This window comes from Anopheles gambiae, chromosome 2, assembly GCF_943734735.2.
Source record: "Anopheles gambiae chromosome 2, idAnoGambNW_F1_1, whole genome shotgun sequence".
In the NCBI taxonomy this organism is placed as follows: Eukaryota; Metazoa; Arthropoda; class Insecta; order Diptera; family Culicidae; genus Anopheles; species Anopheles gambiae.
Window position 1 is genome coordinate 7,430,932 of NC_064601.1, and position 27,995 is coordinate 7,458,926.

Consider the following 27,995-nt stretch of genomic DNA (forward strand, 5'->3'; position numbering starts at 1 on the left):
ATTGATTTTCCTAGCAGACCAGGCACGAACGGAACGGCGCAGGGAATATTTTAGCACCTGCCCGTGCCGCTCTCGTCCGGGCTCGACGCTCGAGAATGAACAAACCGTTCCAGCAAGAAGTTTGCCGTAAGGTAAGAAACCAGGCTCCAATTTCCCAGCGGCCTCTAGCCACCCCAGGCTCGTCCCCAGCAGCTCGGCCCGGTCGACCCGGCAGGGCAGGGAGGCGCATAAATTAAATGCAACACTACCGGGCCACTGGAGCCATGGAAACATATTGCCACACCATGATTCCGGCTCCGAGAAAGGAGGCCGGCGGCCATCCGGATCAAAAGCGTAAAATAATTCCAAAAACAATCAATTCGAGATTGTCTTTTTGAGTGGTTCCGTTCGCAGGACCGTGCGGAGGGAAGTTTTTGATTTGTGAAACACTTTCCCCCGTTTGCCTCGTCCCACCAACCCATTGGAAGGCAGTACCAACGGGGGTTTTGGGAAAGTTCAAAAGTTTCATCACTTCGGTGAAACAATATAACCAGCCGGCCGGCTCAAACCCGAGCCGTCTTAAGCCAGGGCCATGGCTTTCGTCTGGCTAATGTCTTTCCTGGAACGGCAACGGAAACGTAACGGTGACCGTTTACCGATCGGTGCCCGTCGTCCTCGTCGTCGGTCTCTGGAGGGGAATGAATTATGGGTTCAAGACGACCGACTGCCATATGGCCGTATCATGGATGTATTTGCATTGTTCCCAACCAGGAAGATAAATAACCGGCAAGAGCCACCGGCTAGCGGTACGAGCAACCCGTTTGCATTTGTCTGCCGAGCGAATGCTAATCGGTCCCACTCGGACCCACACACACACACACACACACATACTCACACAAAGGGAGACAAACAAACACCTTTAAGAGTTGGTTCCATGGGGACCAGGAAGCTAGGATATCATTCCCCGCTCGAGAACGAAAAGGCATCGAGCAATATCCGACCGAACGATGGCGATCGACTCGGATGTCTGCGATGGTTTCATGTGCGCTGCACTTGCATTTGCACATTTACCATTTCCCAACGTGCAGCGCAAAAGCGTCTCCAATAATACTCCAAATGGTCATACTTTCCAGGAAATTTCCTCCCTCTATCTTCCGTTCTTTTGCAGTGGTTCGCATCTTGGGCAGCTTGAAGGTGTCCGTTTGTTCGAGATTGCAGTCTCGTTTCGGAAGATTTGCATCCAAGGGGCCACCGGCGTCCGCTGCACACGGTGCGATAAGCGGAATATTAACTAACATTCCACGTAAACCAGTGTTCGTGAGCGCTTATCAGCCAGGCAGCAAATGCCCGACCTGAACTCCCAAACCCGGCTGCACCGCCGGTTCAATGGACGTTCGCAGTTGGACAAGCAAAACAAACGCGTTCTGGTTACTGATTGTGCGTTCTGTTTCTTTCCGTTTCTTTCCGTTGCAGTTTGCAGCCTGAAGGATCTAAAAATATTCGTCCCGGAGGCGGTCATTATGGGCAATGCGGCGACCTTATCGTGTCAATTCGAGCTGGAAAAGGTGAGTCAACTGTCCGAGCAAGGGGCGTTATCGCTAGTGAGCGTCTTGTCCTTCGCTACATCCCGCTAACGTTTACCGCTTTCTATTCGCAGGCAACACTTTACTCCGTTCGGTGGTACTTCGAGGGGGAAGAGTTCTATCGCTTCGTGCCGAAGGAATCACCGCCGGCGCGCACCTTCCCGGTCTCGGGCATTACGGTGGATGTAAGTAGTGAATGGGCCTTTTGTTTTGTTATTTTATTTTACAAAAGAAGCAATCAACGGTAGCAGTTCTGTTCGCCCTGCGACAAATTAACGTAATCCTAGGGTTCGGTGCTAAAGAAAGTTATCGAAATCCTACAATTTCTGTGAAGAAACCAATTCTCTACAGCTCAACAAAGTACGCACGCGACTAAGCAGCTTTGAGAACGGAGCAGCGCTACAGCTAGTGGATGGGTGAACGTTTCGCTTTAACCGACTTACATTTGTTACGTTACGGTGTGTGCGTGTACGTGCTCTCTTAATTAAAATAAAATCACACCATCAATAACTACTGAACTGTTATCCGGATACCGAGCTGTTGTTCTGCAAACACACACAAATAGCAGCAAAGCACCTCCAAGCACCAGATGAAGATGTATTGCTCTTCGTTTCTTCACTAATGAACGCACCTTTATTTCTCCAGTTTTTCCTCCGTGCGGGGCATAAAGCAGGCCAGGAGGTGAGATGGAGACACGAAAGGCAACAAAATTAATGTAAGCCCATCTGAGCCTCTTCCTGCCCATATGCTGCGGCGGCACGGAAAACTCCAGCTGCCAATAGCCTAAAGGATTATTGTCACTTGTTTGGTTTCCGCTTCACATTCGTGTGCGCGGATTACCCGGGCCCGAGCCGGCAATAAGCTTTGCTCCAGCGACTCGACTCAATCGAATCGACTCTTTCCGCGGGTGAAAATGAAGCCGGATGAAAGCCCACACCCACACGCTCAATGTGTATGTGTGTGTGTGTGGCTGTCTTTAGAATAGTTTTGCGGAAGTACACAAAAATGTACACACGTGCAGGTTGAGGAACGGCGTTTACGAACGCTGAAGCATAATGGTCGCCTGCGGCTGTATAATTCTCGTCGATTGGAAATTTTCCCTCCCCTCGTCACGCAAGAATCCTCGCCCCCCCCCCCCCCCCCCCCCCTTGGGGAAGGGGCACATAATTTTCTTTGATTTCCTTCGCCCCATGCATCGCCCTGCCCTTTCCGTCCGGATGTTTTCTTTCTTGCGCAGTTGATCGAAACTTCATCCACACCACAACTTCCTGATGAAAACTCAACAAGACTTTGCCGGTTATTATGGGTTTCGCTCTGCAGCCGGGGATTTGTGCCGGGCGCGCTTTTCACGAGCGCCATATGTGCACGCGCACAGCAGCACGGTGGGCCGGGCAGGGTTTGGGCGTTTGCCTTTGCTGTTCGATACAACATCTCTGCGAACGGGGTGAGGCTAGCGGGGTCTGCCGTGGTGGGGCAACATTCAATTTCGATGCCTCCGCCGCTTCCGTGCCATGCTCAATCGACAATTCTATTTAGTTGACGGTTCGGGCAAAAGAATTTGCTCCTGAGCGCGTGTGTCGGGCCCATTCCGCCGGCACATCCGAAAGAGTTACACCGGCATCCGGTGGCTGTGTGATGAATGTTTGTGGGTGTGCGCGTGTATTCGTCGTAGAATCGACGAAGCGTGGAGAGTTGACGCGACAGGACCGAATCCTTGCAAGTGTCATGGAAATGGAACCATATGCCACTGGGGTAGTGTCGGGCCGTATCCCCAGCTCCCTCGCTTCAGGGCTCGAGAACGCAATGTTAAGTTGCCGGCGACACATTTTCACCGGAAATTCTTTAGAGCTAGAGCTTCAAACGCCACCCAAACACCGGAATACTTTGAGTTTCGGTTTTGTGAATGTTTCAATAAAGTTTGCGGTTTCAGGGGAAAGCTGGCCCACAAGCTGGTTGTGGACCTATAGACTGTTCCGGATGATTTTTCCGATGAAAGGAGCTCCTTCTCTCTCTTTCTCCTGTTGGTGAAGTTATGCTGCTAAATTTTGCTACTGGATTTTGATCGAAATCGCTGTGTTAAATTGCTTTATGCCAGCCACAGATGAGGTGAATAGAGTACTCTTTGTATGGCGATGTAGGCTCAAGGCGAGCAAACGAAATCCAGCCTTTTTGATATACTATTTTCAGAGGCTGAGTGTTTAGTTGGTTTCATCGTGAATTATTGACGATTTTTTTTACTGTTTTGTGGAAAACAGTAACACAAACATGGCTTATAAAAGGTGTTCCAATAAAAATATAATTGAGGAGTTTTCAAGTGTTTAGGTTTTCTGGTAACTGTTAAGAGAGATAGGAAAATATTTGGGCTGTTAGGCAAAACTGTTTACTTAAACAATCTCTTTTATCTCACATTAAGTAGAAGTGTATTGTCTGAGTTATCCAACATCGTTCTTATATCGTGGTGATGTCATCATAGTCTTATAGTGAAGTTATCGCTGATTGTAAGTGGTCCTCGTTACGAATGTTCGAACTCAGCTTTGGTGGAGCTCTTCGCAAGTGCAGCTTAAAGGGTTCCAAATAAAATAATCATACATTGCTACCTACTATTTCTTAACTTCTGCAGAAAAAAGTGCAGCAGGTTCGGTGAAGAAAGCCTCTACTCCACTCCACTACATACCATTTTTGTAAACTACGCTGAGTTCAGTGTTCATCATGGAGTAAGTTCATGCATGGTTCTTGAATGCGACTGCTAAATGGATGATAATTGGAACCTGTCAACAAAAAGCACAACCGAACCAACCGTTCTCACAATCAGCGAACCCTTTTGTCAGCCCAAACCTCAGCCTTTCGCTGTGCGAGGTCGGGCACCAGCTGCATGCACCAATATGCACACAATCTATTCGCCTTGATTTCCATCTACTCAACATCTTGAAGCGAGCATTCTGATGCCTTTTTCGAACAATCCTATCCACTCGTTACAGCCCTCATGCCATTGTCATGGCAATCAAACGGAAATAACAGATCGGTGTCGGTCTAGTGTCACTGTAGAATTAACAAACACCTTCGCCCAGACAATGGTGCTGTTCGGATGCACTTGAGTGTATTACACACCCTTATCCGGGCTGCCGTGCACACCAGGCAGCAAACAGTGTCGGTGTTGAATGGCTGAGAAATTACTTACCACCGTGTGTGTATGTGTGTGTGTGTGTGGGTGTCTGTCTGTATCGCACCGAAATCACCGCACCCTAAAAGAACCATTATACGTCCCCCGGATCGGTTTGATGACGCCGAGAGTGTTGCTCATATACGTGTACGTGTACACAAATACACGCATTGTGTTCTCCTCATCCGACCGGGTTCGCACCGACATGGTGGAAAATGGCTTGCAGCTGCTGAATTTACCACCCATATCTTTGTCTCACTTTATGGTGGAAAGTAATCAACAGCAATACTAAAAGCAAGCCGCAACTTTATTGTTTTACAGACACACATCCACATCCCTGATGAAGAGCCTGAAGAGCCACGCACAAAGGTGTCGTTTCCATTGAGCACTGCCCGACGCTGGGTGGCTTTAAGATTTACTTCTCTCGGCTTAAAGACACCCAAGGTGAAGCAAATCGGTGCGGGCGAGCGATTCGGAACGATAGACCACGTGAGCCACTGTTTCCAAAGCTTCCCACAAGTGAGTGTGTTAGCTTAGGATGAACGTACTGCAGGGACAGTGGCATAAAAAGTGATCCCTTCTCCTAGCCACGAGGGGCTTCGTGCCATCATTCGTGTCGGTGGTTATTAAAACACAAACCACTGTGCACGGAGAGTGCGATACCCACCCATCAACCGAATGCTGGAGTGGAAATTAACATGAACTTGAAAGCCAATCAAAGCCTCGTTACGTTACACACCCGGTACAGCCCGCGTACCTTGGTGATAGTGAAACCTTGCACGATATATTAAAAACCGAGGTTTCCCCGTTTGCGTGGTCCCCTCTCCCATCTCCAACCGTGCGAACCGTAATTTGACGGCACTTTTGCACCGACAGCGGACGGTGAATTAATTTTACAACACCCCTGGTGGCTGGGTCTGTGTGTGTATGGGTGTAGGTGAGCCTGCTGTCAGGCTGCCGTTTGCCCGGGACAACAACATGTCAGCTAAATTATGAACAGCGCACGGGCGCCTGTAACGGTTGAAGCGTGAATGAAGATGCCAAAATTGTCGAGAGTGTCCCGCCCCGACGGTTTTCTGTGCGTGTTGAAGGGCCACAACCCGGGCTATTTTTTTGTTGACGGTCTAGTCTCGTTTCGAGGGTATAAAGGGACTAATTGGAGTTTGCTTATCGAAACCCAAGCATCTCGTTTGCCGCACCAGACGCACGGCGAAGCTCAGGCTTCATTTTGGAAAGCGTTTGTTAAGATACCATTAATTTCCCGTGTTGTCTACCTGGGTTGGGAAAATGAACAGGTTGCGAGAAAAGCTATAGTTTTGTTGCCTGGAGGAGCGAGAACGCGAACCTGTTACAACAGTTTCCAACAGACAGAGATTTACAACAATCTTGAAGTATGACTACATCGACACCTTGAACACACTTCAATACACCTTTTAAAGTGTGTTTAGCCTGTGAACTAAATATACAAAATACTTATTTGTGGGTCTTATTTCAAATTGTTGATTTAAAACTCTTAACCTAATGCATGAAAGTGTATTCCAGTTTAATTCACATTGGAATTCAAAATTACAGTAAGAAAAATACCAATCCAACCAATACTCCATTGGCCTGACGCGAACAAACCAGCTCGACCTTACCGCTCCCAAGACAAAAGGGCGATGAAAATGAAATGCCCGCTCGCCGTTGCGAGGAGGCCACATCCTGCCACATGACATTCGGATGGTCTGAGAGAGGGCAGGTTGACCGTGGCTACCTATTCAGCTCGGGCTAAACCACTTCCGAAACGTTGCGGCCTACCCAAGGCAACAATGAACGCCGGCCGTCCGTTCGAAAGCACAAAGTAATTGCTTTTCACTATCGTAAACTGGCAGAGTATGGCCCATGTGTGCGTGGGGGGGGGGGGGGGGGGGGGAGCGAGAAGCGAAAAGACGAGACGAAAAGTAAAAACAAGAACCGAATGCTCTTCTCATAAAAGAGGGCAAAATGTGTGGCAGCCCCTGGCCGGAACTTGCCTTTTTCCTTACCCTACTTTTGCGATGGCGAACAGAGGGCACGATCCTCTATTGTTTCACTACATGTGCTTCGCCGGTGAGCAAAGTGGGCTAATCCTTCGCCGACTCGTCTTCAATAGAGAAGCGACGGAACGGGCCAGCTGGCGCGAATGAACTACGCTGCTGATGTTCACGACCTTTCCTTGCAGCAGCTTCGAGCGGTATATGTGTGTGTGTATGTGTTGGGGGAGGTGCGGGAATTATTACATACTTTACTACTCTCTCCCCCTCTCTTGTGCCCTCTCTCTTTCTTCATGTCTTTTGTCCGTGAGCCGACGGCACGCTCACACTGACGCGGGACGGTTTAGAGTGAGTGATGCTGTCCGGAGGGTTTATCTATTCAGCGCAGGGCTACACCCAAATGTCGCCCGCTAGGTAAATGGCGCTGCTGAACCCACCCGAAGCACGAGCAGGTGAACACGGTGGGCCTATCAGTGAGCGATTCTTTTGTTCTGGTGTTTTTTTTTTCCTCCCCACTAGTGTGTGAAAGCGCGCGAGCACACTCCTTACGGCGGGTTAGCATGATAAGTGGCGGGAAGGGAAATCGTCCTGATAGGTGGCCGGATAAAAAGCGCTTCGACACTGTATTGTACTCATTGAGTGCCATTTGTCTGTTAGGGAAGCAAAGTGGACCCCGGTCCGGTGGGCAGGGTTGGCAGGTGGGTGATGAATGCGGGGCTCCAACCACTGCCGCTGCTGGCACAAATTCCAGTCCCCGCCTTCGTAACACACATTTTCCCTACTCCACATGCAACTGCGAACTGGTGCAGGTGAATGTGGGCCATGGTAGAAAATAACACAAAGTGCTTTTTAATTAACATCCGTCATGTGAACAGTCGGTTGCTTTTGGCCCCGTGTCATATGTGTGTGTGTGTGTGAGAGAGAGAGTGTCTGCAGGGTAAAAAGTGGCAGCTTTACAGTTTATGCATTCAAACTCACACGTGAAAAAAGAGGTGACGAAACAGCTCCCAGTTCTGATGATGGAACCTTGCACCACCGTTATCTACACCGGCTCACCTAAGCCACACACACACACACACACACACACACGGGAAGGATAGAAGGATAAATATGCATTTTTTTTGCTTTGTTTCTTAACCTCCACCCGGTTCACGGTTTTATTGGAATAGATAATGGACATTCATTCAAATGGCTCGATGGAACTCTCGTGGCACAAAGGCGCAAGCTCCAGGGTTACGGCAGCGTGTCGGGCGCTACCATTGGTGGCGATATGAAAAGACCATTATGTAGCAGAGAGCCCCGGAAACACTATGGCTGCGATGGCTTATGGCATATGCACGTTTATATAGCATTGATGTGTGTGATGTGTGTGAGTGGGCGCTTTTGACACCTTTTCATGTTTGATGTACAATTATGATATAAAGTGCATTCTGTTTAGACGCTCTATAAAAAGACCATTATCGCTTCAATTTGTGTGGTTAGGAAACTAGCAAATGAAACGTAAAGCTGCCCATTGTGGTAAACACGAACACAGCTCACTTATCTCACTCACAGAAAAGGAGTATAAAACAATCAAAACCCCTGTGGGCAATAAAATTCATACCATTGATGCGCTGTAATTTGAAGAACTCAAATAATCACCAACATTATCTCGAAATGCAATTATTTATTTCTAGCCCGGCAATCAGTGTCCCGATGAGTGTTCTCTAGCAGATATCCAATAAACTTGCTTTCAGGAAAGTTATCATAACAGGAGATCGATTTTGCTCTCGCTCGCTCCCCCGGGGACAGGAAGCTCGCAATCACATTTTCCACTATCGTGCTGCAAAAGTGAGCTCATTATAAAACTTTTCATTCACCACAACTCCCTACACCGGTCCCAGTTGAAGCGTTGCCTCAATTGGCTCCGGTCACGATTTCATCGCTCACAGCATATCATCATTATTGTCCCTCCAAGCTTCCTCCAAGACCATCGACGACGCTTGGGAAGTGAACTGTACTCGTAGCAGCTGCTCCACGGTTGAAGCCAACCCTCCCAGCGGCGACCCAGGCAACAGATGATCCAATCGAAGCTGGAATCCCGCGGCTCGCAGCAAAAGAAAGCGCATACACTCGTCGGGTGTGCTTCGCATCCCACTGCTTTACGATTCCTGCTTCCGGCAACAACACCCGCTCACCCGCTACGGGGCCTGTAACGTGCGCTTATCACGGGCCAGGATGGAAGTAATTACTGCCTAACTGCTGTAGAATTCATAAACATAATGAGAGAAATTATTTCCATCTTTCGTTATCTGCGCATTGTCTGGCGTCGTCCTTTCGGGAGGCAACCTTCTGCCTGGCGGGAGCTACCTTTTCTTTCATACCCCGTCATGAAGGCCACCGGGTCGAGCAGTTTGAACTTTTCGTAGTTGGATGGTGGAGTGCAGCACTGGGAGCGTCGGGTTTTAAACAACAGGTCGTTCTCCAGACGGTACGGCCACTCATTGGAGCCCTTTTTCTGGCAAACGAGAAGATTATTAAAATCCTTTATTCACCTCCGATTGAGTCGCTTTGCAGAAGTTTCTGAACCCCGCCAGCTGGTTCGTTCGCTGTGCGGTGGATCTGTTTCCGTGCCATAAAATCAGCTGCCCCGATAATGGAGAGCCTAATTTTCTCAGTGCGGCCAATTGTAGCTGCCAGCCTGCAGGCCACTACACCACTCCGCAGTGCAGTCCAGCCCGGAAGTGGGGCCGGTAGTCATCGTTTCAAATCGAGTGCTGTTATAAAACGATTTCATACACACTGGACGCGGGTGGTCCATTTTTTCTTCCTCTTCAAGACAACTTCTCTCTATCTCTCTTTTTTTCTCTCTCTCACTCTCTCTCTCAGTCGCTCGCTCGCTTTCTTTGTCTGCAATTGGTGTTACAATTCGCACCCGTTGTTGTAACCCTGCCTGGACCCCTTTTCCCGACACGATAATTAGTCGGGCTGGAAGCTGGCCCGCAGCACCCAGGAAGCACCACGAGTGATAAACCCACCAGTCCCATAAAGCACCGCGATAATTAAAGATAAAAACCCGGAGTCGGAAGCGGGTGTAAAAAAGTTGAATTGCTTCCTTGCAAGCGTCAGTGCTGGGTGTGCCGGCGTTTGGTGCGAAGTTTAGTCCCATTATTGTACGTAAACCTTACTCACCACTATTTGTACCATTGCTCGGTGGGAGTGCAAAAAAGGGCGCTAAAAGAAGAAGTACTCCGGGCTATTCTAAACCCTTCCCGTGCTGCTCCGTAGTGTGGTTTAAGGATGGCTTTTTTTAGCTTGTCCATGTGCCCCGTGTGCTAGCTGCCGCCAGTAGTTTGATGAAAGTTGATGTACCACTTGCTGCCGGATGTTGCCACTCAGCGGGGGACGCTAATTTTCAGTGCCCACGGGTAGCGCGGAATTTGCTCGAGAGTGGGGTAGGAACTTGTGGTTTCCCAATTGGTGGTGGGATGACGTAATGTTTTGTTTTAGTTCATGCTTTTCCGCTGCTTTTTGTTGAAGTTTTTCGTGCAATTTTTGGTTGCTTGTTGGGGAACCGTGTAGCATAACATGTTGAGCAAGATCAATTATGTTCAAGAAAGAAGAGTCAAAACTGCGTTAAAAGTTTACCAAAAGAATCGTTTTTATCCATTTTTTATTTCAAAACAACCGATACAATGGAGGCGCTTGGTAGTTGACGCGAAACAAATAATTATAAACGGCAAATCGTTCCTACAGCTGAATATGATTGAATTTCTAGGTGAATATCGGTTAGCGTGTATTATGGTTTCGTAATACTTGCAAAACAAACATCAAACTCAGGATTGAAAATTAAAAATGCAATTGTTTTTATATGATTTTTATACACTTGGTATATAAAAAAATTAAAGTAAAAATGAGCTTTGAGCAACAGGTTTATTTTACCACCACCTTTTTTTTGCACCGTAGCTTACAAACTCGATGAAATTCTAACCTCAAACATACGCCAGCGTACAAACGAATATAATTTTCCGACCGGATACGTGATTGCTATCTATTGCCACCCGAGCCTTCCATCCCGGGCGTTGTTTGATAACCATTTGTCTTTTTTTCTTTTGTTTCTCCATCCGCTATTTCCCGTTGCTGGCGCACGCACACGCAGGGCACACAGTCGGACGCCACGTCGGTCACGCTGCGGGGCGTGACCCGCGACCTGACCGGCCAGTTCCAGTGCGAGGTGTCGGAGGACGCACCGCTCTTCCACACCGACATCCGGCAGGCGCGCATGCAGGTGGTCGAGCTGCCGAAGGAGGACCCGATGATGCAGCTGGACAAAACGCACATCACCACGCTGGACAATTTCCGGGCCGTCTGCACCGTGGGGACGTCCTTTCCGGCTGCCAACATTACCTGGTACATCAACACGAAGCGGGTAAGTTGTTGCGGGTGGTGTGTGGAGGAGGAAGAGAGGGGTGAATTGACAATCAATACAGATTATTTGCCGACCATAAATTGGAAGTGCACGGGATCCTATCGGGGCGGTTCTGCTAGGAGCTTCGGCAACAAACATCGCTCGCAGTTTGTGCAACAGTTTGGTCAAATAAAGCAAGCAAACGGCCCTTTCCATGTTCCGTGCCCGGCACTGATGGTCTCTTCTTTTTGTTCTGTCCTTCACTTCACCGCACCTGCACAGATTCATCGATCGCCGTACCAGCGCATCACGTACCGGTCGTACGAGGGGACGCCCACCTTCTCCTCGCTCGAGATGCTCCCGCACAGCCAGGTGCTGCAGGACATCTACCAGTCGATGCCACCGTTCCACACCAGCCTCACGGTCATGTGCGAGATCTCCATCCTGCACATCTACACCAAGAGTGCCCAGCAGCGCATCCTGGTGAGCGATCTCGTCACGACCATCTCGCCCAATCTGCTCGGGCTGGATGGGTCGAACAATCGGCGGAAAAACAACGGCGACCCGGACAACTCACCGCTGACCGGAGGCGGTGGTCTGGCCGGCAGGCAACCCCGCTCACTGCTGTACGTGCTGGCGGTCGGGGCCGCACTGATGCATTGCTGGAACGGAGCTGCCCTGCTGTTGACGGATCGTGCATCCGGGTTGTGATTGGTGACTGCGCAAGTACTGTAAATATGAAAGCAAACTCGAGCAAACACACGCTACATTGCAAGCAAACCAACGTAAGAATAATACTACTACAAACACTAGAAAAGATCTTGATACTCAGTATAAGTAAGTGTGTGTGTGTGTGCGTGTACGTGTGTGTAAGATGGAATGGGAAGCTAGTAATGTTATTTTGGATCTTTGTTTTGGTTTGATAATCTTCTCCGGCGTGAGGGAAAGACACGAAAGCGAAGAACAATAACTATTTCCCATTGCGGGTCTGGTCCGGGAGGCTCTAAGCATCCCAAACCTCCAGGAAGAAGGCTGTACGTGTAAATTGTATATGTATCTGTGCTCTGTTTTTGTCCCACGACAAAGTAGTAGAAGCTAAAACGATGACGCTATCACCGTACAGGCAAATTCGCTTTTCCAAATTTTCCAATTCTGTTTCCGTTCTATTCCCATGTTCATTCCTACGTAATGCATAAAATCGTTAAAATTCACACACGTTGGTGGACTAAGCAAGACACAGGGGCAATGAAACACTGTTTAGAAGCGTACCATGCTTGCTTTCCATTCCTTCCTTCCGGTAGGTAGGTGAGCGGCTCTAAATAAACCCGACTGGCAACTTTACCGACAAAACACAGGACACACATTAGCCCTCTGCTCCCGTTTTTCCAGTACTTCCGAAAATGTATATGGTACTAGTAGTTTTGTAAAACGCTGATTGTACATGTAAAAAAAAAGATAGACACACACCACTACACACATACGCCCAATACAACTTTCTTTGCCACGAGAGTGAACGAAGTTGCGTTGTGTGTGGTGACGCTCAAACGCAAAAAAGTAGACAGAAGAAAAAGGACAGAGACACAGAGGCAGCTTCTCCTTGCTGGCCAGGCTTAGTAGGCAGCTGCTGGGCAGCACTTATTGCGACAGTGTGTAGAAGGGGCAAGCTGAAACAGGGAGACACACGACACTAAAACTCTCGCACACACAGGACATGCTGGTAGTGGTACGACAGGGACTACTAGGCTTAAAAGGGGCCGTACGGGCATGTGCATGTGTGAGAGATGATCGTGCGAGAAAGAGGAAGTGAGACAGAACTTGCTTCCAGACTCCCGCTGTACAGTGCAGTAGGTGGGACATTTGTTAGCTGAGGCTGAGTAGACAAACAATGTAATTATTATTATCTGTTACTAACATGAATGTACTGGAACTAATCAATAAAGAAAAAAAAACAGCAAAGGAAAAAAACATTAAAACCAAACTAAACAAAATCAAGCCTCCGCAAAAGACGGACATTAGAGCAAGTGAAGGTAATGGTAATAAGAGGGAAAAACAAAAACGTAAACAAACAGCTCGCAAAACACGCATTACCCGTTGTTTAGACTTTTTGATGGATGTTTTGCATTGTGTTAGTATTTCCCCCCTCCCACTTCCATTTAACCAAATGTGTTTCCGTTGCAAATGTTCCAAACTTTTCCCATCCAATTACAATTACCAAGCGAAATGACATGCCCCGTCAATTGATGCCACGGCACAATGCGTGTGTGTGTTAAAGCTTGCTCAAATCGGAACAATTCTCTCCAATCCGTGTGTGTTTGTGCGTGTGTGGAGGGAGCGTGGTTGGAGACTGTTCCTTCAGTGCCAACAAATGGTGTAAAAGAAGAAGACAGAAAGGTAGGAGAAAATGAAAAAGAAAAGAAAGACGATAAAACAAAGAACGCTAGTATAGGACATTGGAATAACAGATCGCTTCATACAAAGTAACAAAACAATAGTACGGTCGAATAAGGCAAAACCAAATGGCATAACACAACCCCAAGGCGAACGAGGAGAAGCAAACAGAAAATGAAATGAAGCAAACAAATAAACAAATAAACTAAAACAGAACGTAAAATTCAGGGCATTTGAAAAAAAAACGAATCTCGTGAACACATGTTGCATGACTTGTGCACTAAGAAATGGAAACATTGAAGCGAACGCAGACAGCTGACAGACAGGCTCGCGACTGTCTCGTGTACGAGCGCCAATAGATGGTTGTGTACTGGGAGGTGAATAGACCGGTCACTCAATAAATGCCACACCAGGGATAAAACTGTGTACGCCTGATCGTGCGCTTGCAGTGCGACGCGAACAGAGCCAATTCGATCGCACGTACGAGATAGCAAAGCCGACAGGAAAACAAAAACACAAACACAAAAAGTTAAGAGAATAAATATTATTATTAATAAAAACAAGTCAGCTTGTGAGTTGCGTTGTTTTGTTTGGGTGGAGGGAGTGCTGTCCGAAATCGAGATTGTTCTTGTTCTTGATGGCTACAAAGTCACCACCATTATCGCTCTAGCCAGAATGTCTGACGAGCGAGCCGGACTGCGAATGTGACCCCCCGGCAAATGCTCTTATCGCTCATCCCACGAAATGCATCTGCACCACCTGAAGGTTATGTACTGCAAGCCAAAGAGCACCACGAGCGGCGTCGAACTGGTGTGCGCTTGTTTTGTTTCTGCATCGCCGAATTACCGCATCCAAATTATTGATAAGCAAACATTCGGCGGAAGGTCACGGGAGGGCTTGCTGATTGCTGGACGGTTGCCAACTGAGGTAAGTTTGACTGAGCGAGGTTCACTTTGCTATATAAGAAAGCGGTCCGCCCATCGAACGGTAGTCAGTCCCGGAATCTACCGAGCGCCGAACCGGACAGTGAAACACGATGCGATCGTTCCTAGCGATCACCGTGGTGTGCCTGCTGGCCTGTACCGCCAGCGGCTACTACATGACGAAGGAGGTCAAGTATGCGGACAAGCCGTTCCTGGAGAAGCAGAAGGCCATGCTGGAGATCTTCCAGCACGTGCACCAGCCGGAGCTGCACACGCACCTGTGGGATGACCAGAAGGCGTTCGATCTGGCCGCGTACAAGGAGCACTTCACCAAGCCGCAGGTCGTCGAGGAGTTCCTGCGCTTCTACAAGTACGGCTTGCTGCCGATGGAGGAGATCTTCTCCGTGTACAACGAGTACCATCGGGAGCAGGCGGTCGCCCTGTTCCATCTGTTCTACTACGCCAAGGATTGGGACACGTTCTACAAGACGATGGTGTGGGCCCGCTTCCACGTGAACGAGGGCATGTTTGTGTACGCGGTCACCGTGGCGGTGCTGCATCGGGCCGACATGCAGGGCATCGTGCTGCCGGCACCGTACGAGATCTACCCGTACTACTTCTTCAACGACGTCGTGATCAGCAAGGCGCAGCGCTACAAGATGCAGGGCTTCTATCGCATGAAGAAGGCCGACGGTGTGTACAGTGCGTTCATCCCGAGCAACTACACCGGCTACTACGTGCACAGCAATCCGGAGCAGCGCGTCAGCTACTTCATGGAGGACATTGGCCTGAACGCGTACTACTACTACTTCCACGCCGACTACCCGACCTGGATGGGCGGCAAGGAGTACGGACTGTACAAGGATCGGCGCGGTGAGTTCTATCTCTACCAGCACCAGCAGTTCCTGGCCCGCTACTATCTCGAGCGTCTGTCGAACGATCTCGGTACGATTCCGACCTTCTCCTGGTACGAGCCGATCGTCACCGGGTACTACCCGTACCTGCGCTACTACAACGGTGTGCCGTTCCCGGCCCGCGAAAACTACCACAACGGCTACACGGAGAAGCACGACGTGGTGCAGGAGATCACGGACTACGAGCGTCGCCTGATGGAGGCGATCGATTACGGATTCATCATCCTCCCCGACGGTACGTTCGTGAACATTACCACCCCGACCGGGGTGGAGTATCTGGGCAATCTGATCCAATCGAACGGCGACAGCGTGAACAAGCGCTTCTACGGCTACCTGGAGAAGGTGGCCAAGTTCTTCCTCGGCGGCTCGTTCGAGATGTTCAACGAGTTCCGCGCGGTGCCGAGCGTGCTCGAGCGCTACGAGACGGCGATGCGCGATCCGGTGTTCTACCAGTTCTTCAAGCGCGTGATTGGCTTCTACTACCGCTATCTGGACACGCTGCCGAGCTACAAGTACGACGAGATTAACTTCCCCGGCGTGAAGCTGGAGACGGTCGAGATGGACAAGCTGGTCACGTACTTCGACAACTTCGATGCGGACATCACGAACGCCGTCGATGTGGAGGTGTTCGACGAAACCACGATGAAGGCGGGCGAGATGAAGAAGTTCGGCAAGATGGCCCACTACCAGGGCGAGGACTTTGTGCTGTACGCGCGCATGCCCCGCCTCAACCATCTGCCGTTCTCGTTCAAGCTGAACGTCGTGTCGGACAAGCCGCAGAAGGCGGTGGTGCTGGTGTTCCTCGGCCCGAAGTACGACCAGTACGGTAACGCTTACAGCGTGAACGCTAACCGCGAGAACTTCTTCCAGCTCGACCACTTCCTGGTCGATCTGGTGGCGGGCGAGAATGCGATCACGCGCAACTCGCAGGACTTCAGCTGGTTCGTCAAGGACCGCACGACCTACTTCGACCTGTACAAGCAGGTGATGCAGGCGTACAACGGTGACTACAAGTTCCCGCTCGACATGTCCGAGGCGCACTGCGGCTTCCCGGCCCGTCTGATGCTGCCGAAGGGCAAGAAGGGCGGCATGCCGTTCCAGTTCTTCTTCATGATTGCCCCGTACCATGCGCCGGAGGTCGAGCGCTTCACCGGCTACGATCAGACGCTTTCCTGCGGCGTTGGTTCCGGTGCGCGCTACATCGATGCGCTGCCGTTCGGCTATCCGTTCAATCGCAAGATCAACGAGGCTACCTGGTTCACGCCGAACATGGTGTACTACGACACGATGATCTTCCACAAGAGCGAAACGGAGGTCAACTCGGTCGTTGTCTAGGCACGCGCCAGCAGCGGTTTGCTTTGGTTTGAGTAGAATGAGCGATGTTTGGGTTTTTGTTTGCAGTTAATAAATTAAACGTACAATCAGAGTCACTTTAACGCTTCATTTCAGTCTACCGAACAGGGAGTTGCTACTTACATCACAAAAATCTCACATATTCATTATGTAGAAGAGGCAACTTTCATCTATATAAGGTAAAGCAAGAGGTGATGAAGATGTTTGGAGTACATTGTTTGCCAAAAGTTTTTGAATGGTGAAATATTCAACATTTATTAAATTTATTTTAGGTTAAAATTAGGTTTTAGGTTAGGTTCAACATTTAGGTGAGCTGACGTTTTCCCGTTTCTAAAACTACCATAGGAACGGTATATTTAATTGGGCGTACTTGAAGTGTAAGACATGGTATATTACAAGTGGACATTTTTTAGGCGAGTGTGCAACACTCTTCGACTCGATGAAGCAATCGAATATTAACTTGCATTAGTTTTTTAATAATATATATGAATTTTAGAGGCCATGCAAAATCCAAAAGCAACTGTACCTCAGATGTGTATCAACTTCAAACGATGATTAAATAATTGGATAAGCTTTCAATCTGCTCCTAGCATCCTGCCCGGCACAACACTAGTGCCAAGATATAATTGTATGCAGACAAGCTCAATAGTTGCATATTAAATCGGACCCAGTCAGGGTACGAAACTAACCAAGCTTCAAGGGAATAAAATGCAATTCGAAGAATGCAACCAACTGTCTTGATGGCTCTGAGCTAGTGGAACCTGTTCAGCCGTAGGCTACAATTCACTCGACAAGGCGGGAATTGGAATCAAAAGGAATACCTCCAGTTTAATTAATGTTTCGTATCCTTCGTATACCAGCGTGTGGTCGTGTGGGCTTGTGTTGAAAAGCGTGATTTTATTCGCTCAATTAAAAAATAATTACTATGCAAAACGTGTATATTGATTGGATTTTTCAAACGTGTAGAAGCCATTTTAATCACTTGATTAGGCGCTTCTTCCCTTCAATCGTAATAGAAAGAGGCTTCCTCTACATGACTTTAAATTGCACCGAGCATGCATATCGAACGCATACACTTTAAAACTATAAAACGATTGAAAAGCAACACTATCGAGTGACACTTGTTTGGTGTTTTATTTAAATCCCGTTCCTGCTTGTCCCTCGATTCCCCCGAAAGCCCCTTTTTGCCCAGTGCCACCACCGGTATGTGCCGATGTACAAAAGAGTTGCACAAATTGATTTACACATGATGCACTCACCGAACCAGGCCAGTCCACACGTTTCAATCTCCATTAATCATAGCAAGTGCACTCGAATCGCTCGACAACTTGGGCCGGGATCCGATCTACCGTATCGATGCGTGCATCAATGCCTTTTTGCGCAACGTTTTCAATTGCATGTGTGTGTGTGTATGTTCGTGTGAAACAATTTATCAAACTCCCACGTGCTCCCAGCCGCCCGTGCCGGCAAACTGCGCCCTCCCACCCCAAAGGGATCGACGGTGACAACTCGCGGAGGTGTTTAGTAATTGATTCGGATAGTAATTGTGGCCCGGGAGTTGGGTCGGAACAGTTTTATCAATTGATGTTGGTTATTTTAACCCTCCCGATGATTGTCGGTCACCGGGTGCCACGGAGGGGGGTTTCCAGGTGGGGAAGAGCTCACACGGAACGGAAGGGAAAAAGTCGACAGGGGTACAACCCCAATGCTAAATTCCCTTCCGGGTGTTGCTTCTAGTTTAACGTTGAAATCACATTACGAGATGCACCCGACGCGGTTACTCTTTAGCAACAAGCGCCCTTTAATGTTGAATGAGCGTTTGAGGCGACCAACGAGCAAGCCGAACTGTAGCACTCTTGCTCAATTCCCACCAAATCCAAAGCAGTTGAGCCTGAGTGGAGGTTTTGGAGGCGATTCGATCCGGCTCAGTGTGGGTGTGTATGTGTGCGGGTGTGTATGTGCGCAATAGATTTAATTCATGATTTGCATAATTCATACCGAGTGGCAAGCGGGATTCAACGACCCACGGGCTCCTAGTAGTGGTGGTTTTGTGGTTTGATTTGCGTGCAACAGACCCCCGGCCGTCTAGAAATGTTATCGAATTTCCACCAGACGGGGCCGTTCGTGGAGCATTTCCGAAATCTAATCATAATTAGATGAACAATCCGGCCAAACGGTAATGGCAGGTCATGGTTGGATAAAAATAGATCCTGCCAAACGGCCGAGCGAGTGGCTTCACGTTTGACACTGGAATCACTGGCCAATAGCCATACACACACACACACACACAATCACCGATTCGGGTCGGTGTGTTGCACCGCAGTTGCGGTTGACATTAGCCGGAATGCAGTTTGACGGATCGACGCTCAGCTGCTCAATATTGCAATGCCATTGACTCCGGGACGATTTCCGATTGTTTGCAGCCGGATAATAATCATTTCGGTACGGTATGCAAATCGGCAGGGGCACAATGTCGAGGGGCCGGCCTGATTCGGGCTTCGGGGTGAGGTTAAGCTCAGCTTTCACAGGTCCTGGAGTCGATGGAGCCGGACATCGATTGGAATCAATAATTTAAGTACAGGTTTAACTATGAATGGGCTTGATATTTGCATTGACATTTTATCCGATTACTGATGATGAATCTTTTGCGGTCCGGCGGGAAAGCGCCACTGATGCCGGTACCGGTCAGCCGTGCTGAAGTGTGCAGCGGGTCTTGCTCCGAGATCTGTGGCATGCGTGGGGTTGGTTTGTTTGAGTGAGTGGATAGGTTTGTTTGAACAATGGTTGATAATTATTTGGCTGGAAGATTATCGGCCGGATTTTCTTTCAATGCCTTCCAGCGGAAAGGGGTTTTGGTTGGTCTGACGCTTCGTTTGTGTCGGTAATCTTTTGATTGGGTATTTGAGTAATTAAAACTCCTTTTTTCTTTATCTTGACCTGTATTGAAAAGCTCTTCTCCACCTGAAGCGGAGAAAATATTGACATCTCGTGCAGATATAAAGTACATATTAGTAGTTTCATTTCATACCATTTAGTAACTTTGAGTCTGTTCAAGGGCTACGTAACATACTTTGGGGGTGTGTAATAAATCCTTAGTGCTTGTAAACGCGTTTTAAAATAAGCAAATTTTCACCCAGTGTCTCTTAAAACGATTGAGCTCATCAAGAGCAACTGATTCTGAACCATTGCTGTAGAATCGATCATAGAACCATACCGGTTCGGGTCACAAACCCATACTGGATCTGATTTTCAATCCATATCGGTCCTATAATAGATTCTGAACCTTTGATTCTGAGTCTTCGAACTGATCCTGAACTTATCTCGATCCTCTTCTTGTTCCTGTTCCCCATATCGATCCAAGAACTTGTGTAGAACTCATACCGATCTAGGAGCTGATCCTTAATCCTTACCGGTCTTGGAACTGATTGCGAATTAATATCATATATCACTTATATAGATCCTAACCTATACCTATTTTACTCCAATTCAAGTACTGTACCTAGACCTGTTCTAGTCAAGAAGCTAATCGCGAACCAGTCCCAGTCCAAGAACCTGTGCAGTATCTGAACCGATCCATTTGTTATTTGCGCTATTGGTGAATGAACCATCCCTGGAAGTTATTTCAAAAGAGGGCTTCTTTACATTTAGCGATTCTAGTTGTCAGAAAGTATAAAAAAAATTCATTCAGTTATTTCAGATTCAGTCATAGGTTCTTTTATTTTATTTAAAGTAATAAAATATCGATGGCAAAAATAGAATATATTTAAAGCATTTCCTGAAAACATGTACATTGGAAGTATTGATACATGAGCTCAATGTTCAACGTGTTTTCAATGACAATATTTCCACAACGCACACAAAAACAATGCGTTGCAGCAATATATTTTGTTTAGCTGGACAACTGTTCACACTGTTACGATACAAAAAAAAAAACGGAATCCCTTCAGCAGCTTAAAACAACACATCCCAACAACAGCCTCTAAAAAGGGCCAAACAAATTCCCAGCCCCGTGAACATGCATGTAATTCGAATCTGATCAAAATTAAACAATCCGAACTAACCTGCCTGCCACCCCCACGCGGTCGGGTATGATGGTGACGCTGTACAACGCCCAATGCCACTCAGCACACTCGCAATATCCGACCACACTTTTTAGCGTCGCATTATTGCACGGCTCATGTTTCCGCTCCGATGTTTCTGCATCCTAGCCCCCATTCGCACCGCCCCGTTTTAATCCAATAAAATGCACCAAATTACCAAAAACCATGTCACCTATCGCGTACAAGCATCTACAATCGATTACGCTAGAAAAAGAGCTGAAGAGAGAGAGAGAGAGAGAGAGAGAGAGAGAGAGAGAAAGAGAGAAAGAGAGAGCACTTTGGATCCCTTATCCTGCGTTGGCAAATAATCGTTTTATTGGACCGATTATTATGTGGGTGCATTGACACAAGTCAAATCTGTCCTAATGGGTACCGCGCGCGTACACCTCTTCCCCTTTCTTCCCAAGTTCCCAGCGAGTTGATTATTTTATTCTCACAATGAGACTACCATCATCATCGCACCAAAAAACTGGCAGGCACTGCCATGGGGGTAACTTCACCTCATCGAGCCCAGCAACTGTGGGGGAACAAAAACTGATCCGACACGCCTGTCAAACGGATTATTTCACGCGGTACAGTCAACCGTTGAGCCATCGCACATGTAACTAACATGAGTTCCGGAAGGAAGGGTGCAAGAAGATGCGGGGGTTAGGTGACTTGCCAGCCCAGCGACGAGACAAACGCGGCTCAGGCTACGTGCAGCGGTACACCACTGGTGGGCTTTCTACTTTTTCGTTACACTTTCACACCAAACCCCACGCTGAACGACTGTAAAAAGAGAGAGAGAGCACGGTGATGGGTGGTGTTGGGAAGTTCCTGGGTGGGTAACATAAAAAGTTAATTACTTTTCGCGACCTCCAGCACCACCGCCGACGTACGCGAACGGTTTCTTCTGGCAAGGACGTAAGCAGCGCCCGTAGAGGAGCAGGGCAAAACGCGTTGTGTGGGAAAGTTCGTGTCTTACACGCCTCAGAGCGTCAGTAATCGTTTCCACGCCTTTTGGGAAGAATTTAGAGCACCGTTCAACTCACACGCCCACACACACACATGAGGGGGAAGGGATTTGGGTTAGGAATTTTCCCGGTACGTGGAAAAGCGCACCGTACCGCACCGAAGCCGTTGCGTTCAATAGGCTCAGTTAGGATAGGCGCGGATCATCCGGACCCGGTCGAAGCCCGAAAGTATTTTTCGGTTCTTTGCCGTGGAAAACCTCCAAGTGAGTGCGTGTGGCATGGCTGTGTTTGTGTATGTGCTACCGATCGGTAGCGCGCGCCATTCGAAGGCGATGTGTGGCCTTAAAATTGCTACCAGCGCCCCGACTGTCACTTCGATACGCACCACGGTGAGGCGTGCACAGAAGCATTCACGAGAACGGACCATTTTTATGGGAAAACTTATACCACCCGCCATCGGTGTGGCCCCAGTGCTAGTGTGAACGTCTTCATCCCTGGCCAATGGTGGCATTTCGGGGCGAAAGGATAATTAATTTGCGCTCTGGTGGTGTGCCGAAACGATCTCGCGCAGTGACATCCAATCCACGCGGTTCGCGGTCGTGTTTCGGGGGCTCCGTTGCGAATTATCCCGGAAAGCTCAGCGCAGCTAACTTTAACGTAATAAAACACACCGACAAACACCGAACGCTGCTACTAATTAGTCGCCCGGCTCCTTGCCGACGGTGTCATTCGGTGGTGCCCTGGCTGCCCTGGCTACGTGCCGCGGATGCAGAAACCGAACACAGCTCAAGCACCAGGCAGCGTGGTGTGAACAACTTCGTCCACCAACCACGGTGTCGTCCACTGTTCGTGATTCTAAAGCCAAAAAAAGGAAGTCATCCAGTGTGTGCATGTGTGTATGTGTGTGGGTGCATGTTTAAAACTATTCCAGGAGCAGCTGGATTTTTCATATCGAACGTTTTCGCGGCTTTCACACGTTAGGAAAATCAAACCACAAGCTTCTACCCCGTCGCTGTTTTGGGTGCGGACGGACGGTTCAGTGCGGTGAAGGGAAAAGTCCAATCCAGCGTGCACCAACACGTGAGAGTTCGTTGTTTTTTTCCTTTTCCTTTTTTTTTTGCTGGCTGCAATCTGGAAAACCTTCCCCATCGACAGAGTGGGACGCGTTAAGATAGTGTGTAATTACAACATCAACAACTCGGTGCAACGGGGAAGACCCTGAGATAGAGAGGAAGAGAGTGACCGTGATCCGTGAGCCTTTGTGTGTCTGTTAGACACCTTTTGCTTGGCCACCGTTTGCCGTTACACCGGCTCGGACCGCGAATCCGAGCGCGCCTCCCTTCCGCCCAAAAAGTTGCTTAAAATTCTGGCAATGATCTTTGGTGATTTAGTATGCTGCGTGCATTTTGTGGTTCTGTTGCAAAGCTGCATTGGCGCACTGGTGGCACCTACGGCAGTGGCGGATGGGCCGGTGGCAGCGCCACTCCTGCAGCAGCCGCCGGTCGGGACGCTGCTGCCGACAAACCGTAGCAGCCGGTACACGGAACCGACCCTACCCGGAGGTTAGTAGCTCTGCGAGATCTGCTTAAAGTTGTCGATGGTGGCGGCCGAGGAAGGAAGTAGGAAGGATGCAAACGCACACCGGGACGTGATCCTTATTCCCCTTTTTTCCCCCAACCGGCTTCTCGTGTGTGTTATGTGCTTTTTTCTTTGGGATGTATGAGGGAAGGTTTTACGTTAAGCTCGGACTCGACTCTTGCCCGAATGCCGAATGGCACATGCCCGCACGTACATCTCGGCCAGGACACTGTACCGTACGTGAGGACCGTTTAATACCTGGTGCGGGGAAAATGGGAAAGATGGAGATCGTGGCGGTGGTTGTTCATTAGAGTGGCGATCCTCAAACTGGAAAAAGCGGCGGTTATAAAGGGGAGTAGGAAAACAACGCGAGTGCATTTATGGTACGGAAGAAACTGTTTATAATGTCGGTGACAGTGGTCACATGTTTTGTCCGCAGTCACACACTGGACCGCCCATACCATACGCGCATAGGTGTTGTGATATGCGGTGCATTGTGTTTTTGTCGCAATTTGCAATGCCCTTTGTTTACGTTTAAAGTTTTCAATTGTTTGCTTTAAATTGTGATTCACGTTTTTAAGGGCGTTTTATGATGGAAGTATTGGTTTAGAGTGCACTCTGCTATGTTTGTGGCTCAGAAGTTTCTGTTCGATGTTTGTACGTGCGAAAAGGCATTGATTTATTTTATTCTTCATGCACTCCACGATGAGCTGATTTAAATCTTAATTGTTCAACACACTTCTTGCGCTCTTCAAAAAATCTTGTCCTCATTACTTTAATTGCTTTTCAGCGACTTGATCTATTACTTTCTTTGGCAAGCGCTTGAATATTAAACGAATCCACTAGCCCGTCACAAATCTCCGGCATTCGGTTGTTCTTTTACCTTCCCTTTTCACCGTGCGATAATTATTTCATTCGATTAAATCCCCCTAAACGACGCACAGTGCACCGATTCTATGCGATCGATTGGCTTTCCCTCTAATCCTTTCGTGTGCGAAAAAAAAACAAAACTGCACAAAATAATACGGACCACCCTTCCTACCTCACAGAAAGAAAAAAAACAGCACAAAACAACATCCTTTCTCTGTGTGAAGTCAAATTTTACCGAGCGTTCGAACGAGCGAACGAACGGAAACGCCAAATCACATCCTTTACGACACACGGTGCTTGTGTGCTGCTCACTTTACGCTTTCTTGTCTCACCCCTCCACTGCGCTGCACGATTCTGTTCCGATTGACCGGTTGGCTGCCCGCTGAAACCCTTCGCAGAGCTGAACGACTACTGCCGAACGGCACAGGACTGCCGACAGTACGCCCATGTGTGTGACACCCGCAAGCAGACGTGCGACTGTGCCGAAGGATACCGGCCGGACGAGACGAATCGGGCCTGTCTCGGGGGTGAGTAAAGCAATACCGTAAGCGCTGGAGTTAGGATCTCCCCGGTCCCTGTTGTAGCCGAAGAAGTAGTACCGAAATAAGTGAATTTTCGTTTTCACACTTTACACACACACAATGGCATGTTCAAACGAGCACGCAAACGGGCCATTTCCGAAATGGACATAGACTCGTCTAGCACTCGCCACACACACACACACACACACTCCCCATGCCGCACAAAAGCTGGCAGGGATAGAGATGCATGATTGAGACCATTGTATCTTAATAACACGCACCCGAAGGCACACTACACTTCTGCCCCTCCTCGCCACAGGACACAGCGCTACAACAGTACCACAAAGTGCGTAGAGAGAAAGCGAGAGAGAGAGAGAGAGAGAGAGAGCGAGCCTGTCCATAACGTGCTGCAGTTTGTGCGACCCAGAACCTGGTCGTCCGTTTTGCAATGTCCAACCGGTCTACGGATGTGTCAATTTCCTTCCTTCACTTAGGCATGTCCCATCGATGTCGATCGTTTCGTTTCGGGTTTTAGAAACTCACCAGCCGAGACCCTATCGATTGGAGTGGAACGGAGGGGGTGGACACACGGGTATGGCGAGACCGTGGCAGCGTACATTGCAATAAATTTCACCATCACCCAGAGGCAGGCGGAGCTTAATATTCATCGCATACAATTCCGGCTACATTTGTTTATCGTTTTGAGGCATGATTTTGGAATGCAGCAGAGATAGAACAAACGGTTGGTGGTGTACAGCGTCCCACATCCGGCAGGTTGAGGCTAGAAGCAATGATGCTTCTTGATGCTTTTAAAAGTGAAGCAATAAACTGAAATCCCCTCCCAACACCGTTGCAAGTAGGGCGATTTGTTGCAAAAACGGAGCTTCTTCGATCCGACAAGTAGCAGAGCTTCACGCAAAACCGGGGTATAACTGGGATGCTTCGACGTTTGCAAGTGTATTTAAATTGCGCTATTTGTTTGTGTCGATGGCAGTGTCTAATGGTGCTTTTGTCACCCGTCGTCGGCTGCATTCACTCCAGGTGCATTGTCTTGTGCCGTCATCGACTCGCTTCCTCGAATGTTCGCTGCTCTGCCAGTTTCTTTGCTTGTTTTGTGCTACTTTTTCTTTTAGGTGCCAGTGCCGTGCCACATACTATCGAATGAAATTCGAACACGGCACTCGGCAAGTCCTTGCCTTTGCGCTTGTTTCGGCTTATCTGCTGGAGAAGATTGCTTCCTGCACGATTCGTACGCGCGACGTCAATAATTCTGTGCAAATTTGAGTACACGCTTGCTACGCGCAGCAAAGCATCCGAGCATCCGGGGTGAATCCTTTCCCAGCAGAAGGTAATCCGCTCTTCCTGCAGACCGGGAATGGGGGGGGGGAATGTCTCAACTTCAGCTCCAAAATAACAACCGGCACAAAAATAGCTCCACAAACAAGCACACAAAGCTCGCTTCCTCTCAAACCAGCGCCGCAAAACAATGCCGACTAATCGGTCGGTGCACCGCCACCGAGCTTTGTTCGGAGCGTTCCCCCCCCCCCTCTCTCCGGTTTTCCGTCTCGCTGACTCAGACATTCACTTAGAGGCTTAGTGTCTTAAGGTTTAGTGCTTCGGAAGAAAGGCACACCGGTCCCCGTTTTGTTGCACTTTCATTTTGTGCAAAGGTGGAGTGAGGGAGAGATAGAGAGAGATAGAGAGAGAGAGAGAGAGAGAGAGAGAGAGAGAGAGATAGAGAGAGAGATCGGTAGTACGATGGGCATTAGATTCAAAACGAACCGGAGGAAATAGGCGAACATAATCGAATTTGCTGGCACTACTCCACTTTGTTCTGCTTCTGTTTTATCCTTTTAGCAGAGAAGAAGAACACAGTCTCACACACACACACACTCACACCCATACACTCATGATCGGTGTTGCGTTCCAGATGATTGGCTCGTTGATTGGTTGCCAGCTCAGAGGTTCTTGTTCGTTTTGGCCGAGCGAAACGTTTCGAAAGTGCACTAGAGTGCTACACCGCTGCAGCATCAAAACTGCGTCTTACAGTTTCGTGCAACGTATGCAAAAGTGTCTTCGCATTTGTTTGCGATCTTTGCGGGGCACTCCGCTTTTCATTCGCTTTCCATCCGAGCAAGAGCAAGAGAGTACCTCTCGTACCATCTCTTTGTACCGAAAGGTTGTTTGTCTGACCCACAAAACCGCACCAGTACGGTTGGCAAATATTTGGAAATTGGATCTCAATCTTGCTGCTTCGCACATCCGATAAAGAGTGCATTTAATGCATAGGGAGTGCAGATTCTTTTTCTCTCTCTTTCTGTCGTGCTAGAGATTGAACCATAAATAGTTCCTCAAGTTCCTCTAGTACCAAGAAGCAACGCATTTCACTTCTAGCATTGTGCTTCGTTGTAATCAATAATAATACGAATCTTACTTTTCCCTCTCTCTGTCTCTGCTACATCTACTCCCATCCCATTATCCATCCCCAGCCGTTGGACGTCGATGTTTGTACGACAGCCACTGCATCACGAACGCGTACTGCAAGGGACAAATGATCTGTACGTGCAAGCGTGAGTACGGTTTCCTCACCGATGATAACTGGTCATGTCAAGGTAATTTATCACCCGCACTATTACGTGTTACCCGCTAGATCCATCTTGCTCGCCCTGCGGGGGACAACAATCTCCATTGCTCACGAGCAAACGGCTTCCTCCTGTAACTGTAAGCACTTACCTTTCTTTATTTCTCTCTTTGTTTTTACCATTTTTACCATGTTTTCTTAGCATCATCTGCGAGGGCATCTTCAAAAATCAACCCAACTCAACTGCTGCCACTCGTGCTCGTGCTGACTTGGTGGAGCGTACCAGGCATCAGGGCACTATTGTGAGAAGAATGGATGCATTTATTGTAAGATTTAATTAAAGCCTCCTCCCCCCCCCCCCTCCCCCTGCAAGAAGAAAAGAAAGCACACCGATGCAACCGGATAACAGACGGAGTCTCTTATTGGCCGTTAAATATTCTTCCGATGCACTTCTGCCATGCACCTGGGCCCAGGGCTACCCTGCACACAAAGGGTAGCTTCCAAGTGGCATCGGCATCTTCAATAAGACACCGCGGTTACCCGCCCGAAGATACTGAAAAGCGTTCATTCCACTTACCAGCCTCTTGGCTGGATGTACTGGAAAGAAATGCACGAATAAAGAGGAGAGAGAGAGAGGTAGAGAGAAACACACAGCAAAGCAAGTGCTTTTCAGCTTCCGATAAATCTGCATTG

At 48.5% G+C, this 27,995-nt stretch overlaps 3 protein-coding genes across 9 annotated transcripts in view; all 3 read left to right on the forward strand.

Moving 5' to 3' along the window:
- The window catches only part of LOC1281513 (uncharacterized), a 179,594-nt gene extending 165,522 nt beyond the window's left edge, over positions 1-14,072 (forward strand). For all 7 annotated transcript variants that reach the window (XM_061644099.1, XM_061644103.1, XM_061644102.1 and 4 more), the window contains 4 exons: positions 1,453-1,544; positions 1,637-1,747; positions 10,873-11,142; positions 11,404-14,072. In XM_061644099.1, the coding sequence (XP_061500083.1) occupies positions 1,453-1,544; positions 1,637-1,747; positions 10,873-11,142; positions 11,404-11,832 (902 nt within the window). In that variant the 3' untranslated portion in view covers positions 11,833-14,072. The remainder of the gene's footprint in view (positions 1-1,452; positions 1,545-1,636; positions 1,748-10,872; positions 11,143-11,403) is intronic.
- A 429-nt stretch (positions 14,073-14,501) lies between these two features.
- Positions 14,502-16,772, forward strand: LOC1281512 (hexamerin-1.1-like). The gene has a single exon (XM_321434.6). The coding sequence runs from the start codon at positions 14,546-14,548 to the stop codon at positions 16,679-16,681; it is 2,136 nt and encodes a 711-aa protein (XP_321434.6). The 5' UTR covers positions 14,502-14,545; the 3' UTR covers positions 16,682-16,772.
- A 5,277-nt stretch (positions 16,773-22,049) lies between these two features.
- On the forward strand, positions 22,050-27,951 carry LOC133391724 (uncharacterized). Its single transcript, XM_061647689.1, has 4 exons — positions 22,050-23,314; positions 24,599-24,727; positions 27,211-27,333; positions 27,505-27,951. The coding sequence occupies exons 1-4, from the start codon at positions 23,125-23,127 to the stop codon at positions 27,606-27,608; spliced, it is 546 nt and encodes a 181-aa protein (XP_061503673.1). The 5' UTR covers positions 22,050-23,124; the 3' UTR covers positions 27,609-27,951.
- The last annotated feature ends 44 nt before the right edge of the window (positions 27,952-27,995 follow it).